General features: G+C 47.2%; 2 protein-coding genes across 6 annotated transcripts in view; both read left to right on the plus strand.

Annotated features, from left to right (window-relative positions):
* The first annotated feature begins 1,587 nt into the window (after positions 1–1,587).
* Positions 1,588–18,008, plus strand: TMEM39B (transmembrane protein 39B). Of its 2 annotated transcripts, XM_049878592.1 has the most exons (9): positions 1,588–1,712; positions 3,322–3,448; positions 4,139–4,358; positions 4,913–4,996; positions 5,324–5,478; positions 10,513–10,849; positions 12,145–12,332; positions 15,795–15,915; positions 17,552–18,008. In XM_049878592.1, the coding sequence occupies exons 1-9, from the start codon at positions 1,709–1,711 to the stop codon at positions 17,792–17,794; spliced, it is 1,479 nt and encodes a 492-aa protein (XP_049734549.1). In that variant the 5' UTR covers positions 1,588–1,708; the 3' UTR covers positions 17,795–18,008. The 2 variants fall into 2 exon arrangements, with proteins under 2 accessions (XP_049734549.1, XP_049734550.1); XM_049878593.1 differs by lacking the exons at positions 1,588–1,712; positions 3,322–3,448 and adding an exon at positions 4,716–4,798 and having other exon boundaries at positions 4,270–4,358.
* A 3,070-nt stretch (positions 18,009–21,078) lies between these two features.
* Positions 21,079–24,697, plus strand: part of KPNA6 (karyopherin subunit alpha 6) — a 58,626-nt gene continuing 55,007 nt past the window's right edge. Inside the window, exon 1 of one of the 4 annotated variants that reach the window (XM_049878596.1) lies at positions 21,079–21,186. In XM_049878596.1, coding sequence (XP_049734553.1) covers positions 21,183–21,186 — 4 coding nt within the window. In that variant the 5' untranslated portion in view covers positions 21,079–21,182. Of the gene's footprint in view, positions 23,483–24,697 lie in introns of all 4 variants that reach the window. The other 3 variants (XM_049878598.1, XM_049878599.1, XM_049878600.1) reach the window with 3 other exon arrangements.

Raw genomic sequence — 24,697 nt, forward strand, 5'->3', positions numbered from 1 at the left:
GGTTAAACACTTGGTGGTAACAGGAAGGTCAGCAGTTTGAACCCACCAGTGGCTCCACAAGAGAAAAGACCTGGCGATCTGCTCCCGTAAAGATTACAGCCTAGAAAACACTAAGGGGCAGTTTTACTCTATCGTACGGGGTTGCTATGGGTCAGAATCAACTCAACAGCAAACAACAATATGTGCCAAGTATTGTGCTAAGTAATAGAGCTACAAGGTGACTGAGACAGCTTAAAAGTCTAGTGAGAGAAGAAGTAATAACAATTAGTAGTTACCTACCTTGCTAGTGCCATTGAGTCGATTCCGACTCATAGCGACCCTATAGGACAGAGTAGAACTGGCCCACAGAGTTTCCAAGGAGTGCCTGGCGGATTTGAACTGCGGGCCCTTTGGTTAGCAGCTACAGCACTTAACCACTACGCCACGAGGGTTTCCAACAGTTAGTAGTAGTAGAAGTTAAATAGCACATTTATTGGGTGCTTCCTCTGTGTTAAAGGAGCCCTGAGAGTGCAATGGTTGGCTACTAACCAAAAGGTTGGTGATTTAAATCCACTCAGCCACTCTGAGAAAGACCTAGCGATCTGCTATAGAACTGCACCATATAATTTCTAAGGAGAGGTGGATTCAAACTGCCCACCTGAGCTCTTAACCACCGTGCCACCACAGCTCCATTGGTAAAGATTAAAAAAAAAAAAACCTTATGGGGCAGTTCTACTCTGTCACATGGAGTGGCTATGAGTTGGAATCGACTCAATGGCACCTAACAACAACTCTGTTAAGTGCTTGCAATACGTAATAATAATGATGGCTAACATGTATTAAAACAGACTGTACTACATGTATTACCTCATCTTATCCTCACCAAGCCCGATAAGGTGAACATTACTAGCCTCACTGTAAATAACAAGATTTCAAGGCTTGGCAATGGCCACAGACAGCATGCGAACTAAGGTGATGGCAGTGAGAAAGGAGAGAGTCAGATGTGAGAAATATTAGGATCAGCACACCTTGATTAAAGGTTGTATGTGGGGCTGAGGGAAAAGGGAAAATGACTCCCAGTGTGGACTGGGGTGGGCCAAAGAGCAACAGGGCCGAAGACAAAGATGAAAGCCGAATTAGAGTTGAGTTCGAGGTGTTTGTGGGCCCCTTGGAAACCCTGGTTGCCTAGTGATTAAGAGCTACGTTTGTTAACCAAAAGGTCGGCAGTTCAAATCCATCAGGCGCTCCCTGGAAACCCTATGGGGCAGTTCTACTCAGTCCTGTAGGGTCGCTATGAGTCTGGGTTTGGTGGGCTACTTAGGGTGGTGAAGGAAGGCAGCTGGAGACAGACTATCTTGGGCAGGAACGGAGAAGTGGTTCCGGGCCCTTTCCTCGGGCCTGAATAGATGCTGGGAGAGAGCAAGCAAGAGAAGGGCAGGAGGTGGATTCCCCTCCCTCATGGGTATCTTCAGCAGTAGCAGCAGGAAGGGAGAGGGGGGACCAAAGGACAAAGAGCGCGCAGGCACCGCCTTTGTCCTGGCGGCCCCTTTAAGAAGCGCGCTCCCAGCGTCTAGCCCGCCTTGTATGCAAATTTAGCGGCGAGGCGGGAGCGCGCGGCTGATACCCGGGGACTGGGCTGCGGCGGTTAGTCCTCTCCCGGCCGCCGTCGCCTCCGACATATTGCCCGCAGGAGCTGCGGCGGCGAAGCGGAGAGCGCCGGGGGGAGGAGATGGGTGAGCAGAACGGCCAGGCTTGGCGCGGGGACGAGCGGGCGTGGGGGTCAGGATGGCCGTGCTGCGAATTGCTGCCCCACGCGGACAGGCGCCTGACCAGGGGAGGGGGAAGGGATGCGGGAGGAGACGGGACCCCGCCCCCTCCTGTCGTTTGCGGGGTGGGGCTCTGTTGTGGGGGCGGGACATTAGGGCGTGGGCGGAGCTTCTAAAATGAATTGGGCCTGTGGGGGCTTGAGCTTTGGTGAGGACCTGTTCTTCAGGGCAGGATGGGGCAGCCGGGTTTTCGTCGTGGGGGCGTGGCCTTAGTGCTATGGGCGGAGCATTTGGGCTGTAGGCGCTTGTGGTGGGCGGCGAACTTTGTGGGCTGTAGGACCTTAGCTATAGGCGGTGGGCCGGGGGGCGGCCTTATGGACTAAGGGATTCCATTCTGGAGCGGTGCCTCTGGGCAGAGAGGGTTTTTATAGGCCTGTGGGCAGGGTTTCTGGGCTGGCAGTTCTGTGTAGGCGGGTCTTCTGGGTTGAGGGGTTTTATGTGGGTGCGAAGCTTCTGAAGAGAAGAGGTGGGTGCGGGCAGAGCTTCTAGATTGAGTGTGCTCCCGAATTTAATAAACGGAATATAATAGTGTATGAACAGAGCTTCTGGTCTAGGGGATTGCTCCTGGACAAGTACTGTTTGGAGACTTGTGTGGGAAAAGCTTCTGAACTGAGGAGCCAGGGCACGGGGAAGTGGAGGCTGCTGTGCATCTGTGAAGGGGTGTGAACAAGATTGTAATTTTGATTAGGAGCTAGGGTGGTACTAAGGAGTTTTGTGCAAGGTGGAACCTGGGGGCTTGGACTACACAACTAAGTCTAGGGAAATAGTGGGTCTGTTTTGAACCCACATACTTGACTCTGTGCTCAGGCCCACTGAGTACCCATTGAGCTGGATCTTGGGACTCTGGAAAAAAAAAGCTATCTCAAGACTACTCAGAATTGTAAGCCACCAGAAACTTGTAGTATCTGGATGGGGCTCTGTGCCCACCAGAGCTGAAAGCATGGGACCCAGACCCCAGGACTGCTTGTGACGCAGTGTAAGCTCAGTTTCCTAATTTGTGAAAACCTACCTTTCATTCACTTCTCAACATATACTTATTGGACACTTACTTTATGCTGAACACTGTGGTAGGGGACACAGCAGTGAAAAAGACAGATAAGGTTACTGACCTCACAGACCTTCCATTCTGGTAGCAGAAACAGAGGATAAATATGTTAGCAAATGAGTAAGTAAGATAATTTCACAGAGCGAAATGCTATGGGGGAAGAAAGAAATAGGATAGGGGGTGATGTGCGCAGCTACTTAAAAAACTGCAGTTAGGGAAGGGCTCTCCACACAGAGGGTATAGCAAATGCAAGAGGTAGCAGCCAGCTTAGCTTGCTGAGCAAAGAAGCCAGGATGGCTGCAGTATGGGGGCAAGGCAGAGAATGGTAGTCAGGGGCCAGATCATAGGCCCCGATGAAAATTAAATGATAAAATGAGCCACCAAGTAACTGGTAGCCAGTATCATTGTTGTTATTCTTGGTATATGATATGCCCCTCAGCTTGAGGATCTGCCTTATGTTGAGCCCCACAGGAGGACGAAGAGGTCCCAACAGGACATCCTACTGTCGAAATCCACTCTGCGAGCCAGGATCCTCAGGGGGCTCTGGTGGGGGCCACACCTCCAGTGCCTCGGTCACCAGTGTCCGTTCCCGCACCAGGTAAACCACCTTTCTGTCTCTTGCCTCTCACTGTGGGCTCACAGGGACACTGTGAACAAGACTCTGGTTGGGCTCCAGGATGAGATACCCCAGATGTCCGGTGCAGGCCTAGAGGCAGTGAACAGCAGAAAAGATCCAGAGTGAACTAGCTGAGGGTGGTCATTTGGACAGAAGCAGTGGGATAAGCCCAAAGGCCTGGGTTCTAATTACAGTTCTGCTCCTGATTTGCTAGTGGCTTGGACAAGCTGCCTGTCCTCTCTGGGCTTCTTTTTCCTTATCTGTAAAATAATCTAATAATTCTTTCCATCCTGGGACTGTTGGAAGGTCTGAACAAGATTAAACCCAAACTCACTGCTGTTGAGTTGATTCCAACTCATAGTGACCCTATAGGTCAGGGTAGAACTGCCCCATAGGGTTTCAAAGGCTGAGATCTTTACAGAAGCAGGCTACCACACCTTTCTCCCGAGGAGTGGCTGGTGAGTTCGAACCACCAACCTTTTGGTTAGCAGCCAAGCACTTTAACCTCTGCGCCACAGGAAGAGGCTTTGTTGGCTTTTTTGGCAGGAGTAAGAGGACTCTGTCCTTGCCATGAGCTACTTTTCTGATCCTACCCCCTAATCTTGTGCCCCAGAAACCTTTCCTGGTAGGTACTCAGATCAGCTTCTGATGTTGTTCCCTCCCCACCCCCAGGAGCAGTTCTGGGACGGGCCTCTCCAGCCCCCCACTGGCCACCCAGACGGTCGTGCCCCTGCAGCACTGCAAGATCCCTGAGCTGCCAGTCCAGGCCAGCATTCTGTTTGAGTTGCAGCTCTTCTTCTGCCAGCTCATAGCCCTCTTCGTTCACTACATCAACATCTACAAGACAGTGTGGTGGTATCCGCCCTCCCACCCACCTTCCCACACCTCCCTGGTAGGTGTCCAGCCAGGGTCAGCTGTGTATGTATGGGTGTGACATTTGGTCTCACTATAAACTATCAAGCACCCCTGTGTGCCTGGTCTCGTGCTAGGTATGGGAGGTGTAGAAGGAATAGGAGAGTGACGAATTCCTGAACGTTTCCTAGTGTGCCCAGTACCGTACGAGGCATTCTAAGGGCAACCCAGATTTTGCCTAAAGGAGCTTAAAAGTCTTAAGTCCTGTGGGAGATGAACTGTGTGCATACATGAGTGTTTTAAGGGGTGGACGGAGCTCTGTGCAGCAGGAGAGGTGCAGGGACAGGGCCCGGGTGATCAGAATAAGAGAGCTCACACACCACTCTCTTATCCCCAGGGACTGTCCCACTTCCCTCCTCTGGGTCCTGTTCTACTCCTCTAGGTACTTTCCTGGCCTGACTCAGCTGGAGGCCTATGAAGGTTAGAGAGTGGGGACAGTCCCTGTGGAAAGGACTGGGCAGGGGGAGGTGGTTGTTAAAAGCCGGTGTGTGGGCAGGGGGCCTGCTTGACCCCCAGGCCTCTGCCCTCTGACAGAACTTCCACCTGATCGACTTCAACTTGCTAATGGTGACCACCATCGTTCTGGGCCGCCGCTTCATTGGGTCCATCGTGAAGGAGGTGATTGGGTCCTAGAGGCTGCCTGGGGATTATGGGACTCCCCTTTCCCCCTGGGGTGTCAAGGAGACACCCATATGCCCAGCCCTTCAACTCTGAAGCATTTTCTTGGGGCTCCCTTTGGACTTGGTTGAAGAACATTTCTCACATCCCGTCAGCTCTTGGAGTGTACTAGACTTCAAGGAGAAGGGTTTGCCTTGCCGGGTTCTGCCCAGCCTGCTGTCCCACTTTTCCCTGGGTGGGACCACAAGTCATGCTGGGTGGTATTTGGGCACAGCCCCTTCAGCCTCCATCCAAGACCCCATCCCATCCTATCTTGCCCTGACCCAGGCTTCTCAGAGGGGGAAGGTCTCCCTCTTGCGCTCCATCCTGCTGTTCCTCACCCGATTCACCGTTCTCACGGCAACAGGCTGGAGTCTGTGCCGCTCCCTCATCCACCTCTTCAGGACCTACTCCTTCCTGAACCTCCTGTTCCTCTGCTATCCGTGAGTACCCCTCACCTCCCCATTCCCTGCCTAGCACCCAGCCCCTGACCTCTGCCCTGAGTGTGGCTGGGTCAGCAGGCCCCCAAACTGGGAAAACTCATGGGCAGGGCAGCAGCAATATCCCCTCACATTGTCAGACGACATCCCAGTGAGATCAGGATGATTAGCCTTCTTTTGCAGGAGAGGAAACTGAGGTAGCATAATTTACCCAATGTCCCACCCAGGGGGAATGCAGAACAGGACTCAGATCTCAGTATTTATCCCAAAGGATAGATCTATCCCGAGGGAAATGCACAGGTTCATCTCTGTCTCTTCCTTTCCCCCCTCTCTGGTTCCTAATCTTCCTGTTTCTCTCTTGTGTGTCTCAGTGTTTGTGTAATCTCCTCCGGTGTGTCCTCTGGGGCTGTGTGCCTGCATGCGTGCATGTCTCTATGTGACTGTGCGTGAAGCGCGTGTGTGTGTCTGTGTCTGTCTGTCTATCTTTGTGTCTGTTTTACTCATTCCCTCCTTTTTGCCAGGACTGATTGTCCTTTTCTGGCCTAGAATCAGGGCGGGATTTGGCGAGGCATCCTGCTGGCTGCTCCTGGATTAGGCTCTTGGCTGCCTGACATTAGCAGTCATTTCCCAACCCCTGAGCTTTCTGATTTATGAGCTTCCTCAGGCTGGGCCAGCCCTGTCCCTGGGAAGTTTCACAGCTAGACTCTCCTCCCTTTCTATTCTGGATGACCAAAAGAGCATAGGCATGGGTGCCCCATCACACTTGCTTCAGTTTTTTTTCTTATATCTAGTTTTTCATTATAAAAGTGGTATATGTGTCTTATAAAAACATGAAACTTTACAGAAATTTTAACATGGAAAATGAAAGTCCCAGGTAATCCCAGTCCCCCAGGAAACCATTATTTGCAATATATCCTTCCAAATTTTTTTTTTGTGTAAGTACATACACATTTTTTAAAACAAAAACGGGATCATACTATGCACGATGCTAAACAGTTTACAGTGTCTTTTATATAATCAGTATCACTTGGATGTCTTTTCATGGCAGTATATATAATTCTGCTTCATTTGTTTGAATGGTCTCTGTAGTATTCCATTATATAGATTTTTCACAATTTGCTCTATTTGTCTTCTACTGGCGGACTTTTGAGTTATTCCTAGCTTTTTGTTATTTAAAACAATAAGGCAGGGAACATTGTTTTGCACATTTGTCCAATATTTCTGTACAGCAGATTCCCAGAAGTAGAATTACAGCACCAAAAGGTATGTCTATTTACATTTTTTATAAATATTAACAAATTGCCCTCCAAAAAGGTTGTACCAATTAATATTGTCAACAGTTGCCTTAATTTTACACTTTCTGGTTATTACCTGATGAGTCCGCATTTCCTTGAATACAGGTATCACCCAATGTTCATATTTTTCTTTTTATTTAAAAATTTTTATCAATATCATAGAAATTCATTGTAAAAAATCAAGTCCAGTAATGCTATAAAGCTTCCAATGAAAAGTAGTAGCCTACAACCCCACCCTTCAGATTTTTAGTCCTACTTCTTAAAAGCATTCTCTTTCACTATTTACGGCTTTAAGTATTTTTGGCATTATCTCCATAATTCTAGCATCCTTATACCTTTATTTGTTCTTTTTAAAATTTTGTTTTTGGATTTTATAATTGGATAATAAGTTTACATAGTTAAAATTCAGGTGGTATAAAAGAATATAGAGTGAAAAAGTCTATCCTGATTCCTATCTCCCAGCCACCCAGTTTCCCTTTCAAGAAGTAACCACCAGTGTTTCCATCTTCTTGTGTATCCTTCTGGAAATAAATGTTCTATGCATATTTAAGCAACTCGCCCCCCGCCCCCCGCCACACACGTATACACACAGATTCTCTGCAATGACAGATGAATAGTTAGCTCACTCTCCCATCCTTACTCCTCCCAGTATTTGAGGCTGGTACTATTTTTAGTTCATCTCTTGGTTATCTTTGTCATTAATATAAGTATATCTCAATTTCTTGTTCTATCTAGACAGTATCTTTAAGATATTAGGAACCTTATCCATCTACCTTTCCTTCTTCCTCCTCTCACTTCCTGACATCTATACTTTAATATTGTTAAGTTTGACATTCACATTTTTCTATATAACCACTTTAAAGTTTTCCATTCTTCATCTAAGTCTAATTTTAAAAATTAAAAATCAGTAAGTAGCCTTGATATTATTATGAGTATGACTACCATTCACTGCAGGGCCAAGTAGTGTGCATAGGTAACATTCCTTCTCTGTAGTTACCGAGTTACAATCTTGAACCTCTTAGAAAAGAATGTTCCTAGTCTCAAGGTCAAATGGTTTCTCTTTTCTTACATTCCATCAATTGCTTAAAATCATGTCACATTTTAGTTTGCTTCATATTTAGATTGTAACTTTTCTTATACAGCTTTTTATTTTTATTTATTTTTTGGAGTTTCTAATTGCCTGTCTTTTTTCTTGTTGACAAAAGAATGATGGGCCTTCAACATATCCTCAAGTTTATCCAGCCTCTCAATCATGCTACCTGTTGCCTGGAGTCCATTTTTTCCCCCAAAGACATCCTTCCTGGATCCCTCCATCCTCCTGCTCCAGTCTGGTGGTTACTCTTTAGGCCTGGTGTACATCTCTCAGCCTGGGACTTCCCTTTGCTGCCCTTCTGGGTTGGATCCACTGTTTCCTGGATCCCATGTTTTCTTCTTTCTTGGTTTTCTCACTTATTTTGCTGGAGTACATTATCAGGTAATTTCCTTAACAATGGGTATGTGGGAGGTATATACACTGCAAGAACTTGCATGTTAAGAAATGTCTTTATTCTGCCCTCATACTTAATTGATGGTTAGGCTGAATGTAGATATCTAAGTTCAAATTCATATTCCCTCAAAATTTTGAAGATGTCCTGTTGTCTTTAGCATCCAGTATTGCTAGTGAGAAATTTGATGCTAGTATTCTAACTCCTTTGTAGTGACTTGTTTTTTTCTTTCTGAAAGCTTTTAGGAGTACTGTATCTTGATTATTTGAAATTTCTCAAGGTTGTGTCTGGTGTAGAACTTTTTGTGATTCATCCTATCATTACTCTAGAACTTTCTAAACCTGAGATTTGGGTATGTCTTCAGCTCAGGGAAATTTTCTTCTATTATTTCTTTGGTAATATCTTCCCCTCCATTTTTTCTAGTCTTTCTTTCTGGAATCTCTGTTCATCAGATGGTAGAACTCATAGACTAGTCATCTGTTTTCTCTTATATTGTCCTTCATATTTTCCATTTCTTTCTTTTTCTCTCTGCTTTGCTTTCACAGAGATTTCAACTTTATCTTTCAGCTTTTTTATTGAGATTTTTTTCAGCCATCTTATTTTCATCTCTAAGGCCTCTTCCTTGTTTTCTGATTGTTCTTTTCTCATAACATCCTGTTCTTGTTTTAAAAGTGTCTTATGTTCCTTCAGTTGCTTCAAAAGCTACCGGGGTCAGCTTTTCTGTTTCATGCTGGTTTTCCCCAGTATAGTTAGTTTCTTCAATTGTGTATTTATATTTAAGAATGAAGGACTGAGTAGCTGGAGTCCATTTTCTTTCCCTCTGGCTTTGTGTAAGTGGGTAAGAGGTTTGACTGAGAGTTCTAAGAACAGTACATAGGCAGGGCACACTGATTGGCAAGCTTTACTTTAGAATGAGTGGATTAGGTGCTAATTGCCAAGTTTTGGGCTCCTAAAGGCCAAAAAAAAAAAAAAAAATTTTTTTTTTTTTAAAGGCCAGGTAGAGGGGGGCTGTTACTCTAGATGTCTCCATTGAAACCAGTGCCGTTGACTCAATTCTGATTGCCTCCATTAGAGACCCCAATTGTCTTCAGTTTATTCAGTTTCTTTAGAGAAGAATCTGTTAGGTGGGTTGTATGAGGTAAGTAGGGGAATAATGGGACTGACTCTTCTAAGTAAATACAGATCTTTATTTAATCCCATTTGTTCTGCCCTGCTTCTCTTTTCTACCCTCTATTGAATCCGCCCACTTCAAGGCAGATTCTGTCTGGGATCCCTCTGAACAGAGAAGCTCCCACCCCTCCCGTAGGCCTCTCATAGCATGTTCTAGACCTATGCCACTTAGTGTAGTAGCTACTAGCCACCTGTGGTTATTGAACACTTGAAATAGGCTAATCTGAACTGAGATATGCTGTAAGTGTACAATATATACCAGAATGGGGAATGTGGGTAATGTCACTGAATTGTACACTTAACAGTAGTTGAAATGGCAAGTTTTTTGTGGTATATATCTTACCAGAATTAAAAACAAAAAAAAACTCATAGATTTAAAAAAAAAAAAAAAAGTTTTCATTAGTACCAAAAAAAGTAAAATATCTAAATAAATATTGATTACATGTTAGTACGATAATATGGATATATTGAGTTAAATAGAATGTAATACTAAAGTTAATTTCATCTTTTTTTTTTTAATGTAGCTACTAGAAAATTTTGAGTTACACGTGTGGCTCACATTATATTTCTATTGGACAGCGCTGCTCTCTAGATGATGGCTTCCCCTCATCTCTCAATGTGTTTTGATCTGCTCTTTAAATTTGTTCAAATCACTTGCATACTAATGACTCCCACTCCCATTGTCTTTGCTGATATGGATTTATTTTCTACTTTTATACTGTCATGTCTTGCGTGGAGGGGATGGGAGGAAATTACCATCTTGCATGTGAAGTTCCTTCTAACTTCTAACCTGTCAGAGTAGTCATTTTTCTGCTTAGTTTAATTCACTGTGAAGGAAGGGACTTGACCCTTGCTTCCTACTGTATTCCCAGTGCTCAGCACGATGCTTAGCACACACTCAATGCTAATACATGCGTTGAATGACTGACCATTGGATGGGAAGATGGAAGAATGGAAGGATGAGTAAATTCTCCCCTCTCAGCAACCTGGAGAGCTGAGGCCTGGGGAGGGAAGATTTTCCCCCAGCGGCCGAGGATTGAGTCTTGGCCCATGGGCAGGCCTGCCCTCACCGCCATCTTCCCCAGCAGGTTTGGGATGTACATTCCGTTCCTGCAGCTGAACTGTGACCTCCGAAAAGCAAACCTCTTCAGCCATATGGCCTCTGTGGGACCCCGGGAGGCAGTCAACAGCCTATCTCGGAGCCGGGACTACCTGCTGACACTGCGGGAAACATGGAAGCAGCACACACGGCAGCTGTATGGCACAGAAACCATGCCCACCCACGCTTGCTGCCTCTCTCCCAGCCTCATTCGTAGTGAGGTGGAGTTCCTCAAGATGGACTTCAACTGGCGCATGAAGGAAGTGCTTGTCAGCTCCATGCTGAGTGCCTATTATGTGGCCTTTGTACCTGTCTGGTTTGTGAAGGTATGTTGCTCAGTCCAGCGAGGGAAGGGGCTTGTGTCTGCCTGGGGCCCGATCCTGCTGTCTGCCTCACGTGAGCCCTCCTGCTTGCATAAACAGCTGCCATTTTTTGTGGGATTTCCCATCTGCTGTCCTCTGGTGGGCTAGAGTGACTACTGTCTCCATTTTAGGCTCCTTGAAAGGAAGTGACCTACCCAAGGCCACCCAGGCATTGAGGAGGACATGGCACTGGTGTTCATAATACTTGATAACAAAGAGCAGTGACTTCATATTTCACTGTGGCTGTTTTAGCATGTCACAGTGTCCCGCTTTATCATTAAGGGGGAAACAGGATTCATCCAGATCTGAATGACTCCAAAAGCCTTTGCTCACTTCCTTTGCTTATATGGCCTCCTGGGAAGTACCTCCTCAGTTGACAGTAGGCTTGAAACACTTCTGTAAGGATGAACTGTACTGAGTGATTAGAGTGTGAGAAGACTTAATGTCTTTTGAGCACCTGCGATGTGGCAGGAGCTTTCACATGTATTATAACTCTCCTACATGTCAGTAGTGGTTAAGTGCTACAGTTGCTATCCAAAAAGTTTGGCAGTTCAAATTCACCAGGCCCTCCTTGGCAACTCTATGGGGCAGTTCTGCTCTGTCCTATAGGGTCACTATGAGTCAGAACCGACTCGACGGCAACAGGTTTTTTGGTTTTTTAACACCTCTCAAGGAGTCCTGATGGCACGGTGGTTAAGCACTTAGCCACTAAAAGATCAGCAGTTCATATCCACCAGTCACTCCACAGGAGAAAGATGTGGCAGTCTGCTTCCGGAAAGACTTCAGCTTTGGAAACTTATGAGGCAGTTCTGCTCTGTCCTATAGAGTTGCTATGAGTTGAAATCGACTTGATCGGAGTGGGTTTGGTAACGCCTCCCAGAGGTAGTTAGTGATTGCTGTTACCCTTGTTTGACAGGTGAGAAAACTAAAACAGAGAAGTTAAATGAATTGCCCAAGGTCACAGAGCTAATAAGCAGCCGTGAGGATTTGAACTTGGGTCTCTTATACTCCAAAGTCTGTTCTCTGGCTCAGAGTGGGGGCAGCTGGAACAATTTTTCTTTGTAGGAAATAGACTAGAAGGCACAGAGTATGAGTCCGTGATTAAGCCTTCCTTGTTAGATCTTTGATCTTTCATTTCAGGCCACCCTGATGTTTTACCAGGGCTGTCCTGACTCCCAGGGCAGGTAGAATGAGGGCAGGGAAGGGGAGTGAGGCCTGCATGGGGGTCCCAGGCCTCACCCACCTCCCACCACCCCCAGAACACACATTACTATGACAAGCGCTGGTCCTGTGAGCTCTTCCTGCTGGTGTCCATCAGCACTTCAGTGATCCTCATGCAGCACCTGTTGCCTGCCAGCTACTGTGACCTGCTGCACAAGGCTGCTGCCCATCTGGGCTGCTGGCAGAAGGTGGACCCAGCACTGTGCTCCAACGTGCTGCAGCACCCGTGAGTCTCCCCACCCCACCCTGTTCTGCCCAGTCCCACCCCTCCTGGTCAGGATCTGAAGTCACTCGCCCGCTCACTCATAACTCATTCGTTCAACCAGCGAGTCAGCAAATAGTTATTGAGCCTGTCTTGTATGCTAGGCCTTGTGTCCATAGTAAAGTGTGGCAGGGCTCAAGATGGACATGTTCCCTGTCCTTGGATAACTTGCCTTGTACTGGAGATAGGGAGGGGGCAGGCAGAGGATTCATGGACTCATTAACTGTCTCATTCACTGACTCGTTTTTCACTCATTGACTTGCTCAAGTATTCTTACATTCCGTCACTCCTTCTCTCACATGCTCACTCATCCATTCAATCACTTACTGTTTCAGCAGACGTTTACTTTCACCTATTCCAAACCAAAAAGGAGCCCTGGTGGTGCAGTGGTTAAGCACTCAGCTGCTAACTGAAAGCTTGGCAGTTCAAACCTACCAATCACTCCATGGGAGAAAGATGTGGCAGTCTGCTTCCATAAGGATTTACAGCCTTGGAAATGGGGCGGTCCTACCCTGTCCTATAAGGTTGCTATGAGTCAGAATTGACTAGATGGAAATGGGTTTGTTTGTTTTAATCCATATCAGGCCTAGTGCTATGTATTGGCAAAGGGCTTGGACTTTGACCTATAGGCAAGGGGAGCCATAGAGGGTTTTGAAGTGGAGGGATCATTCCAAGGTATGCTTTAGAAACCTCAGTCTGGCGACAGGATATGGCACTGTTTTCTACTGATGGTGAGCCCTAGCCAGAGGAGGAGGGCCATAGGGAAGAAATGACCAAAATGAGAACCTTAATGAGTTTACAGTTAGTTGGGGGAGATAGCCATGTACACAAATAGGATGGTGGGGTGGTAGGGGAGAGGCTTAGCCACAGGATGCACCCAAAGCAGAAACAAGTAACCCTGTTCAGGAGCCCTAAGGTGTTAGGCTGTCCTCTTCTCAGCCTGGCTCATCCTTCGAGGGTGCCCAGCATTTCTACAACCCTTCATTTCATCACAGTGCTTTTCATCCCAGGTTATATAGTTTTTCTGCCTATATTCCCCCATTACACTGGAAGCTCCTTAGAGCCTCATCAAGACCCCGGGACAGGTAGAATCAGAGCGGGGTGGGGCCCAGCACAAGGACTGGCAGAGAGGAGGCCCCTAGGTCAGTTTTATAGAGATGGGTCTACCCAGGGGAGCAGAGATGCAAAGGAAGGCCAGAGGCCAAGCCTTCTCCTGGTGTTTGTTCTCCATGCCAATCAGGGCCCCTTTCAGGCTCTGACCAGGTGGTCCAGGAAAGGAATGTGCATTGCTGAATGGGCAAAAAGGTGGCTTGGCTAAACCTCAGGCTCTGAGTGTAGGGAGGAGTAGAAAAATAGAACGTTGTTAAGTATGAAGATAAACCTGTCCATGACTCATCGTGGTCTTCAGATGAGATCCAGGCTCTTTCGCATGGCTTCCCAGCTGATGAACTGGGTCTTGTCAGCTTTTCCTGCCTCTTTCATGCCACACCCCACCTTAACCTCTGCTTCAGCCAGACTAAACCTCTTCAGGTCCTTCTGTGCTTTCTGCACTTTTGTATCCTGGCTTTTGCACATGATGTACCTTCTGCCTGGAATGCCCTTTCCAGTCTTCATTTCTTGACTAACTTCTATTTGTCTTCTAGCGCTTTGCTTCCTCCAGGAACACTTCCCTGACCACCCAGCATGGGTTCAGTGCCCCTCCCTTATGCTCCCAACCAAAATAAAACCAGTTGTCATCAAGTTGATTGTGACTTGCGGATTCCCCATGTGTGCAGAGTAGAGCTGCTCCATAGGATTTTCAAGGCTGTGACCTCTCAGAAGCAGATCACCAGGCCTTTTTTTCGAGGCATCTCTGGGTGGGTTCAAACTGCCAACCTTCTGGTTAGTAGTTGAGTGCTTAACCATTTGCACCCCACAGGACTCCTCTTAAGCTCCCACAGCCCCGATAATTGTGCTTAACACTGTCTGCTGGGTTTGCGTAGTTACTTACCTGTCGTTCCAGGACTAAATTGTTCCTGGAGGCCAGTGTCCTTGCTCATTAAGCACGCAGAGTCTCTTCATTCCCAGCAGAGTAACATCTGGCTTATAATAGGCACGCAGTACATTTTTTTGTGAGTGTATAGTTTTTTGTTTTCTAAGTACAATTCACGTAGAATGAAATGCACAAATCTTAAGTATAACAATTCTTTGAATTTATACACCTGTGTAACCCACCTCCAGCCCCTCAGAAAATGTCCTCGTGGCTCTTCCCAGTTACCCCCTAACTCTGAGACTAGCACCTTTCTGCTTTCTTTCACTATAGGATAGTTTTTCTGTTCTAAAACTTTGTATAAATGGAATCGTACAGTAGATAATCTGTGTCTAGCTTCTTTTATTCAGCATATTGTCTGTGAGGTTCATCCATGCTGTTGCATATAACATGATAAGTACTTGTTGAATTAATTAGCAAGGCAGGGGTATGGGATTGAGAAAGGGTTGCTTACAGACTGATTTTCAACCCTCTGGCCCAGGAACCTTGGGGTTCCTGGGAGTTCTCACAAAACATTGTAAGAAAGAGCTCACTGGTCCCACCACCTCCTTCTTCCGGCATACACTCACCAGGCCTCTTTGTGTCAGGCCTGTGGCATGCTTGAGGACGCAGGGATGAATTGAACACACTCCTTTTTCTCAAGAGCTCCTAGCCTAGTAAGGGACACAGACAGAGAAATAAGTAAATGACAAAACGCTGGAGAAAGTGAACTAGTAGCAGGAAATTCAGGAACAATTGAAGAATGTTGAACTCTGTGGGGAGTTTGAAAAAGGCTTTCTGGAGGAGCCTGGGCTTTGAAAGATGAAAAAAGAGCTTGCTAGAAGGAGAAGGCAGCAATCAGGAAGGGCAGACCAGTGGAGGGAGCAGCTTATGCAGAGACATGAACAGTACAGTGTGCTAGAGGAACGAGAATCAGTCTGCATGGCTTGCGTATGAGCTGTGTGGTAGGGATTGTGGGGAGGCCACACAGGGCCTCAGAGGCTATGCTGGAGAGCCTGGACCTGACCTCAAGGGCATTGGGAAGGCTTCAGAGGGCTTTAAGAAAAGGAAGGGTCAGGTTCAACTTGGTATTTCACAAAGATCACTCAGGTAGCTGTGTGGCAGACTGATGGGAGGCTAGAGGTGAGGCGACTAGATGAAGAAAATGCACCCAGAGAGGCACAAGGTTTGCTTGACAATCCCTCAGACGTTAGTGATAATCCAAGACCTTTTGACTCCTAATGCAGTGAATTTCTTATGACTCTTACCATTAGAGGCAACTGGGACACAGAAAAGTCACTGTGTCTAAGGGATAGAAATGGGAGTAGAGTCCTGGTGGTCACCCCCTGCCCGATCTTCTGGTATGCCCTTTTATTATTAAGCTGAGGGTAAGGGGTACTGTTGGGCTGTGCCTCCAGGTGGACTGAAGAATGCATGTGGCCGCAGGGGGTGCTGGTGAAGCACAGCAAGAACGTCTACAAAGCAGTCGGCCACTACAATGTGGCTGTCCCTTCTGACGTCTCCCACTTCCGCTTCCACGTGAGTCTCCTCCCCCTGGGCCTGATCTAGAGGGCATGAAGATCAACAGGCAGGAAGGTGATGTCATAGCGAGAGAAAGGTTCCTAATGCATGATCCCCCAAGCTATTTTGGAAGACAATGCACGCATGCAGCACAAGGACAACCATACAAACGATCACTTAATAACTGTAGCTCCCTTGGTAGTAGCAGATCTTTCAAAACATTGGGTGGAGAGGGAAGAAGATGAGACAGTAAAAGGAACAGTTCTTGGTAGTAAAAACAACAACTATAATCAGTGCTTATTTTGTGCCAGGCACTGTGCTAAACACTTCCCATGCCTCCTCCCATTCAGTCTTCACCAGAACCTTTGTGAGAGAAACACCATGGCTGTCTCCATTTTCAGATACTGGGATAGGCTTGGAGCCCTGGTGGTGCAGTGGTTAAGTGTTTGGCTGCTAACCAAAAGGTCAGCAGTTCAAATCCACCAGCTGCTCCTTAGAAACCCTATGGGGCAGTTCTCCTGTCCTATAGGGTCGCTATGAGTCGGAATCGACTCGACGGTAATGGATTTGGTTTTGGGTTTGGGAATAGGCTTAGAGAGTTTAATTCGTTCAGGGGTGCCTTGCTGAGAAACTTGGGTACTGATGACTTATGGGCCCAATACTATTGAAAGGGCTGCTCAAAACCATCTAGGCTAGTGGCCTTCATTTTATCTTACTATAAAAATTATTTTTTCCAACCCAGTCATAGCCCGGAGTCCAAACATCATGGCACTGCTCTATTTGAATGGTCATACATTATCCACTTTGCTTCCTCTTCACCCCTGCTGTAGCCCCTAAGGAACCTCCCTGGAACCTGGGGCTATGAGAAATCACTGACCTGGGTTGATAGCTTCGATTTATAGAAGAGAAACCTGAGGCCCAGGAAGAGAAAGGACTTGCCCAAGGTCCTGCAGCCCGTCAGGTGCAGAGCTTGGCCTGGCATCCAGGTCTCTATGTCAGCTCCTATTTCCTGCCACCTCTTCCCCCATACTGTAAGCAATTCTTAAGATTAAGGTTTAGGTACCTTGGCCGCCACAGAATCAAGACCCCGAGACAACTGAGTACTCTTTTGAACTGATCAGAAATATTTTTTGAGTCTCTCCACTCTACCTGGCCCTGTAAACACCAGGTAAGAGTGAGACGTGGCCATGCACCTTGGAAGCTCCTGGCCTAGCTGGGAATGCTACACGTGAAGTTGTGGGTAACTCAAGCTGCAGAGTTTACAATAACTTTCCATGCCTGTGTCATAAGATTCTTAATTGTTGAGGCTTGACAATAACTCAGGAGGATCACGTATTAATATGTACTGATCTTAGACTAGAAAAGGAATTTGAGAGGGATAAGACCTCTCAAAAAAGGCTTCCTGGAGGAGGTAGAAGTTGACTAGGAATTTGAATGACTTATCTGGGAAACGGCAGTCCTAGCAGAAGGAACATCCAAAGAAAGGCAGATGAGGTGGCAAAGTCCAAGTCCGATCCTACAATGTCTTCCTTCCCATCCAGGTTTGCATGGTGCCCCTTTATTTGTCCCCTTTAGTGGCCCACCAAGAACCCTCAGCCTAGAGACAGGTTTCTGGAGCATTTCTTCCAGCCCATGCCCACCCTCTCCTGGGCAGTTCTTTTTCAGCAAACCCCTACGGATCCTCAACATTCTCCTGCTGCTGGAGGGTGCTGTTATTGTCTACCAGCTCTACTCGTTAGTGTCCTCTGAGAAGTGGCACCAGACTATCTCACTGGCGCTCATCCTCTTCAGCAACTATTACGCCTTCTTCAAGCTGCTGCGGGACCGCCTGGTGTTGGGCAAGGCCTACTCGTACTCGGCCAGCGCTCAGAGGGACCTGGATCACCGGTTCTCCTGAGCCCCAGGGCGGCCCCAGGGACATCACCCAGGCTTCAGCTTCAGACAGGGGCTCCCTGGCAAGGGGCTGTTGGGGAGGTTTGGGCGGGGGACAAAAAAAAAAAAAAAGCAGACAAAAAAAAACAAATCCACCAGAGCTTTGTATTTTTGTTACGTACTGTTTTCTTTCTTTGATATTTGATGTGATTATGAGGAAAAAAAAGTCCTATTTTTATACTCCCAACAAGCCTGTGTCCTGTGGTTCTTTCCCTTTTTCCTGCCTACCAGGCTGAGAGCAAAGGTGCAGGATTCCTGGCTGAGAAGCCCCACGTGTGGCTTCTGGGCCCCAGTGGGCGCTGCCTCCTCTATTGGAAGAGGAGAGGAGGCACCAGAGGGCATGGTACCAGGGATAGCTGCCACTTCCTGAATTCTTGCTGTCTAGCAGATGCTGCTTTATATGTATTTCAGGCCTTGTGTGATCTCACTTTTATGACAACCCTAGGAGGTAAATGGCACTCCTGTAGATGAGGAATGGGAACTTAGTTTTAGTGGCTTGTCCAAAGTAACTCAGCTAGGTAAGGTAAAACTAGGCAAAACAAACAACAACAAAACTCTGAAAGATCAAGCTACTGTCCTAGCAGAATGTGATGTCCTGATTCAGCATGCAGTCACTGGGCCCCTGCTCTGTGCCAGGTGCTGTGGTAGATGGTGAGGATGCCAGGACAGAAACAAGCAAGTCATACTACACTGTGATGAGTACAACTGTTACAAGGTACAGAATAACAGGAGAGAGTACTTAATGCTCTGTGGGCTTCTTGGAGGAGGAGATAGTCTGAGTTGTATTAGCCACTTCCTAAGCGGAGAAGAAAGGAGCCTTGGTGGCACAGTGGTTAAGAGTTGGGCTGCAAACCAAAATCTCAGCGGTTGGAACCTACCAGCCCAGGAGAAAGATGTGGCAGTCTGCTCCTGTAAAGATTACAGCCTTGGAAACCCTATGGGACAGTTCTACCGTGTCCTATAGGGTGGTTATGAGTCAGAATTGACTTGATGGCAATGGTTAACAGGTGGAGAAGAGGGGGGAGGCATTCCAAGGAGAGGAAAGGGCACATGCAATAGCAGAGATTTGGGACATCTGGTGTGTTGGGGGAAGGTAAGCAGAGCGAGCCTACAGCAGAAATGATAAGGAAACGGGACGTAGATGGGGTGGGACTGGAGAGGTTAGCAAGGGCTGGATCAGGAAGGGCGGGGAACCCTAGGTCAGGGAAAGTGTGTGAGCAGGTGCTAGAGTGGAAACAAAACTGCTTGGAGGTGACCTGGCTCCTAGGGGCATAGGATGGAGAGTTCAGGGGCTGGGAGGAGGGAAGACAGTCATTGCCACTCTCATCTATTAAGGCCACGTTCCCTGAGCCCTTGTTAGCCTTTGGCTGCAAGGTACCCAGATGAGTTCACAGTACTGTCTGGGAGACGAACTCCTTAACAAATATTTTGGGTGCCTCTGGAACAGATAGATGAGAAGATACTGTCCCTTCCATAGATGACTGGAAGAAAAAGACACCTTATAAGCGAATCAGAGAGGTAAGTGCTGAGGCAAACATGCATCCGGGGCTCTGGGGGAGCACAAGGGACAGATGCTCTGACTGTTGGAAACAGGCTTCTCAGAGGAAGTGAAGTTTGAATTGGTCTTGAAAGTGTGTAATAGTTCACCACAAGGTCAAGGGAGGGCATTGCATTCCAAGCAGAGGGGACAGCATATGCAAAAGTACAAGAAAAATAAAAACAAGCATATTTGAGGAAAAGTGAGTGATTACAGTTGAAGCCTGGGTTGCCTGGTGGGAGTGGCCCGAGAAGCCCATAAAGGCCCATCTGTGTGCCAGATTGAAATGTTTGGGCATTACCTAAGTAGGAAGGTGCTGAGCAGAGGAGGGACACCACCACCAGTTGCCATCAGGTAGCAACCCCGTGTGTGTCAGAGTAGAACTGTGCTCCATGTGGTTTTCAATGGCTGATTTTTCAGAAATAGTTGGCCAGGCCTTTCTTCCCAGGCAGCTCTGGGTGGACCCCAACCTTTTGGTTAGCAGTGAAGTGTGTAAACCATTTGTACCACCCAGTGACTCCAAAGAAGTGATAGCGGTAAGGTAAAAGCAGAGGGAAGATCTCTGCTTTTCAGGAGATGGGGGTGGGAGCCGTAGAGCCTGGAGGCAAAAGACCAGTAAGGAGATTGGCAAAATATACCTGGAGAGAGTGATGAGGTCTGACCTTGAGCAGTGGGGCGGGAAGAGAAAGATAGCACTTCCTTTTCTGAGCCCAAGTCCTAGAGTTTATCTTTTGAGTTGTTTCCCTTAATGAGCAAGTCAGAGAACTAGAGCTGGCAATTTGTGTGACAGGCCCTGGGGACCAGCTATCATGTTCCTCATTCTGCTTCCAAAAAATAGAGCTACCTCCTGAAACCAGTGACTTGAAGACATAGCCTGCCTGTATATGTGTTGAAGTGAGGGACAGAACTGGCATGTCATTTTGCAAAAGGGAGGCCTAATATGAACCAGCCATAAATTCCATGAATTCAAAAGGCACATGAACACTCAGAGCACTCATCTGTAAAAAGGGTGGTCATATCCCTTGCTCTGTGTAACTCAGCTGTTCCATTCATTCGTGTATTCGGTGATTAGTCATGTGCCAGCTACTGTGCTAGGTGCTGGGAATATAGTGGTGAACAATACAGAACTGACTCCTGCCCTTAGAGAGCTTGCTGTAGGGATAAATTAAATAATGATTGGGAAATCACTCTGCCAACTATAAAGCACTGCACTGGTCTAAATGTTTTTCTACTTCTTATCTCCCATTAAGACTGCAATCTCAACTAGGACTACCTGTGGTAGGCTGAGTCAGAAAACCTGGCTTTGGTCTTGACTTCTTCATTTCCCTATCTCTATTTTTTATATCCTTAAGCAAGTCACTTCCCCTTTCTGGGCTTCAGTGTTTTGTAAGATTGAGATGATTCCTTATTCATATCTATCTCAGGGTCTATGACTGGCTTTAACTGTGAAAGGAAGGGATTAGTTTCTGAAAGAGGAGACTTCACTACAAAGAGGAAATAGTAGCAGAAAAAGTTGAAAACACCGAGGCACGCTTAACTTTTCTAAGTACGTTTGCTTTCCAGTCTTTCTCCACCCACTCCTTTCATATTCTATCCCTATTCCCCACCTTTAGTAGCTGCGGTCACTTTAAGTATGCGCCTTCTACATAAACGCGGCAGTGGGGCGAAGATTGCGTTTCATCCCAGGGTTGACTGCTAAGTGGTTTGTCCGTTTCGGGCTGCCGTCCTGCAGGTCCGCCATATTGTCTGCTAAAGCTACCGCTGGAGCTGCCGCCGCTACCGCTGCCGCCGCCGAGTCGGAGCGAGCGGAGCCGCGATGGGTTAGTAAGGAAACCAGGCAATTGTGGAGTCGAGCTGAGGTAGTCTCGGGGCTAGGTGTCTGGCGAGAGCCTGTCTCTGGTCTGCAGCGGCAGTCTGAGGCCTCAGCAAATAGGTTTGAGGGGAGAAGCTTGGGCGGGAGTGCCCCTCAGGCTAGTTTGGGGCCGGGCTAGGGCCCGCGCGGGGAACTGTCTTCGGGGCTGGTTCTGGGAACACCTTGACACACCTGGAGCCCCCACGTGGTGGCCCCCGGCTGGGGTCCACGCTTTCCCGAGGACTAGAAAGGGGCCGACCCCCCGTCTGCGCGGAGACTGGGGCTGAGGGACGGGCTCCAGTGGCAGGCCCGGGAGGCGCTAAGGGAGCCCTCTCCCGGCGTGTGTTTGGCCGACGCGCTGCTTGACTGGAATCAGTGGCGTCCCTGAACTCGGAGGAATCCTCCCTACGTCGCGTGGTAAGGTCCTCTGGAGAAGAGAAGCCAGGCTTACCAGCTGCAGCCCAGTAACCAGGGCAGTCAGGCGAAGGGCAGCTTGGGCCGCTGAAGGCCGAGAGAACTTGCCGAGCCTCGGCGGAAATGGGGTGGTTCGAGTGGGCTCAGAGTGACAGCCCTCGGTGTGGTAGAAACGATAAGCCAGTGCCTCGTGAGCAGATTCAGGTCGGAGACTTCAGGTTTCTGGACCCGACTCTGGTTAAGAGAAAAGGAGCTACCTGTTGCTTTTTCTGAGGGGCTCCGGCTGGCAAGGCCTCTGCTCAGAAGTCTTTGGAATTAGAAACAGAATCAGCAGTGGTATCGCTTCTCCAGCGCTAAAACTATTAGATTTGCTAAGCCCTTCCTGTGCGCAGGCACTGGTCTGATTACTGTACGTGTTTTACTTTATTCGCACACCTTAATGAGATAGGTACTACCGTTACTTCTGTTTTACAGATGAGGTAACTGAGGCTTAGAGAGGTAAAGTAATTTACCCAAGGTCACACAGGCTGAAACTAGTGATCAGTCACCCCAGAGCAGTTTATAACTGCTGTTCTTTATGGCCTGGCCCTCTAGTGGTTGGGCTGGAAGAAGGGGAAAGCAAGCTTTCAACCTGAAGCTAAGTTCGTAAAGGTGTTTTTTTGCTTGTGCTTTAGCCTGAAGGAAGAAAGGAGCCCTGGTGGAGCAGTTCAGCTGCCAACTCAAAGGTTGGTGGTTCAACCTACCCAGTGGCTCTATGGGAGAAAAGACCTGGCAATCTGCTTCTGTAAAGATTACAGCCTAGAAAACCGTATGGGGCAGTTCTACTCTGTCACCTGGAGTCACTATGAGTCAAAAATCGACTCGACAGGACCTGACAACAACAGTAGTCTGAAGGAAACTGAAAAACTCCGGAATGAATTGCTAACCCCAACTATTTGGGGGCTCAGTGAGATTCTGCATTATTTTGTGAGATTCTGCATTGTTTTGTAAGATTCTGAGGAAACAAATTGTTCCCTTGAGCTGGGAGACAATGACTTTAGAATCAGGTGGTATTTATAATCTGGCCTGCCACTTCCAAGCTCTTATCCAGGGAAGTCATTTAAATATTAAATGCAGCAACACGTATTGAAAGCATCTAGCAGAGTCCACAATAAATGTTATTTTCCTTTCCTGGTCTCTAGAATGGGTGTGCTGTCAAGGTGTTTGAGGATTAAACAAACTAATAATGTACAGTGCTTGGGGCCTAGTAAGCATTCTCTAAGTGTCAGACTGATCTTTTTCCATCTTCAGTGATGTTTGTTCCTTTCCCTTAAGCACTCTGGTTTCCAGAATCCTCCATCAAGTGATAGGACTGTCTTTGTAACTGAAGGTTTGTATCAGCGAAAAACTTTTAGGGGTTTTTATGTTATAGACCGAGTCCGTGGGTGGCGCAAACAGTACAGGGCTCAACTACTAACTGAAAGGTTGGATATTCAAAAACCACCCAGAGGAGTCTCAGAAGAAAGGCCTGGTGACCTGCTTTCGAAAGGTGACAGCCTTGAAAACCCTGTGAAGTCAGTTCTGCTCTGCAAACATGAGGTCACCATGAATTGGAGTCAACTTGACGGCAACTGGTTGTGTCATAGAGTTTGTATTGGCCTTCAATTTCAGGTACACTGATGACTCAGAAAGAAGGAGCTGATGTTTAGTTTATTAAGCTCAGTAAAATAAACTTTATAGAGATTTACCCAGTTTTTACAGATCAAGACGCTACCTCAGAAGATAATACTTCGAGTAAGCAGCAAAGCCAAGAGTGAGATACTTATCCATTTTGTTGCACCATAAGCCTCTCAGAAGACTGAAGTTGTAAGGTAAAGTTAGTCCTTTTCTGGTAGACTAGGAGATGCATTTTCTTCAGTGCAGCAACAAAACCTGATCAAGGTCCTGAAGCGGGATTTTTAGCCTAGAGCTAGGTTGTTGTTAGCTGTCTTGGAGTGGGCCCCTGACTCATGGCAACCCCATACACAGTGGAAAGAAACACTGCCTGGTCCTGCACCATCCCCATGATCAGTTGGTCTGTAAGGTTTTCATTAGCTGCTTTTTGGAAGTAGATCACTAGGCCTTTCTTCCTAGTCAGTCTGGAAACACCACTGAAACCTGTTCAGCATCGTAGCAACACAATCCATCGCTGACAAATGGGTGGTGGCTGCACATGAGGTGCATTGCCCAGGAATTGAACCCAGGTCTCCCCCCTGCAACGTGAGGATTCCACCAGGTTACCTCCCCTCTTCCCTCCAACTCCATCTCCTGTACTTCTCCCCCAGCCCACCTTGTGTTTTTTGGCTAACCTTTGTACCTTGGGGTGAAACCTAGTGTAAGAAACACGTAATCCTAACATCAACTCCCCAGTTATCCCCATTTTACAAATGAACACACTGAGGCTTTAGTAGATTAGGTGACTTATGCAAGGCTGGTGATCTAGGCCCTTTGGGGTTCTACCCCCACCCCCATGATTCCAGAGCCCACTATATTTTACTTCCTCTCAGGAGTACTCTCTTAGAGCTCAAACCTATGTCCTATACGGTTTTTCCTGTGCTAAAAGTTCACTAGCCTTAACAGACCTTTGTAGTGATTTCACTGCCATTAGGAGCCCTTTGGGGTTGATATTGCAGCTCTGGAGTTACTTTCTGACCCTCCTCAGCAGAGACCACAACCTCTGTAGGCTAAGGCATAGGTTGTCTTACCATTCCTATCATCTTGCTAATAGGGAATCTGGCAGCCTGCTTCTGGGGAAGTCTGGCTCCTCCCCAGCCCCAGGGGTAGGTCTTGATTAATCTAAAACTCTAAACCAGTCATTGTAATTCTGTCTCCTTAGCCAGTGATTGATTTAGGCAGGTACCTACGATGCCCTTTCTGGCTAATTAACTAGATATGAAGGGAAGCCTGGGGTACTCCTGGAGAAGTCTTCCTTATTTGAAAGAGATTTTCTACCTTTTATTATATTATTATTTTTGCCAGATTGTATTTTAACTCTGGTTTTACAAAAGTGTGAGCATTAAAAAAGAAATAGGAAGCTATAACAATGT

Source organism: Elephas maximus, chromosome 3 (assembly GCF_024166365.1).
Source record: "Elephas maximus indicus isolate mEleMax1 chromosome 3, mEleMax1 primary haplotype, whole genome shotgun sequence".
NCBI classification, from domain to species: domain Eukaryota; kingdom Metazoa; phylum Chordata; class Mammalia; order Proboscidea; family Elephantidae; genus Elephas; species Elephas maximus.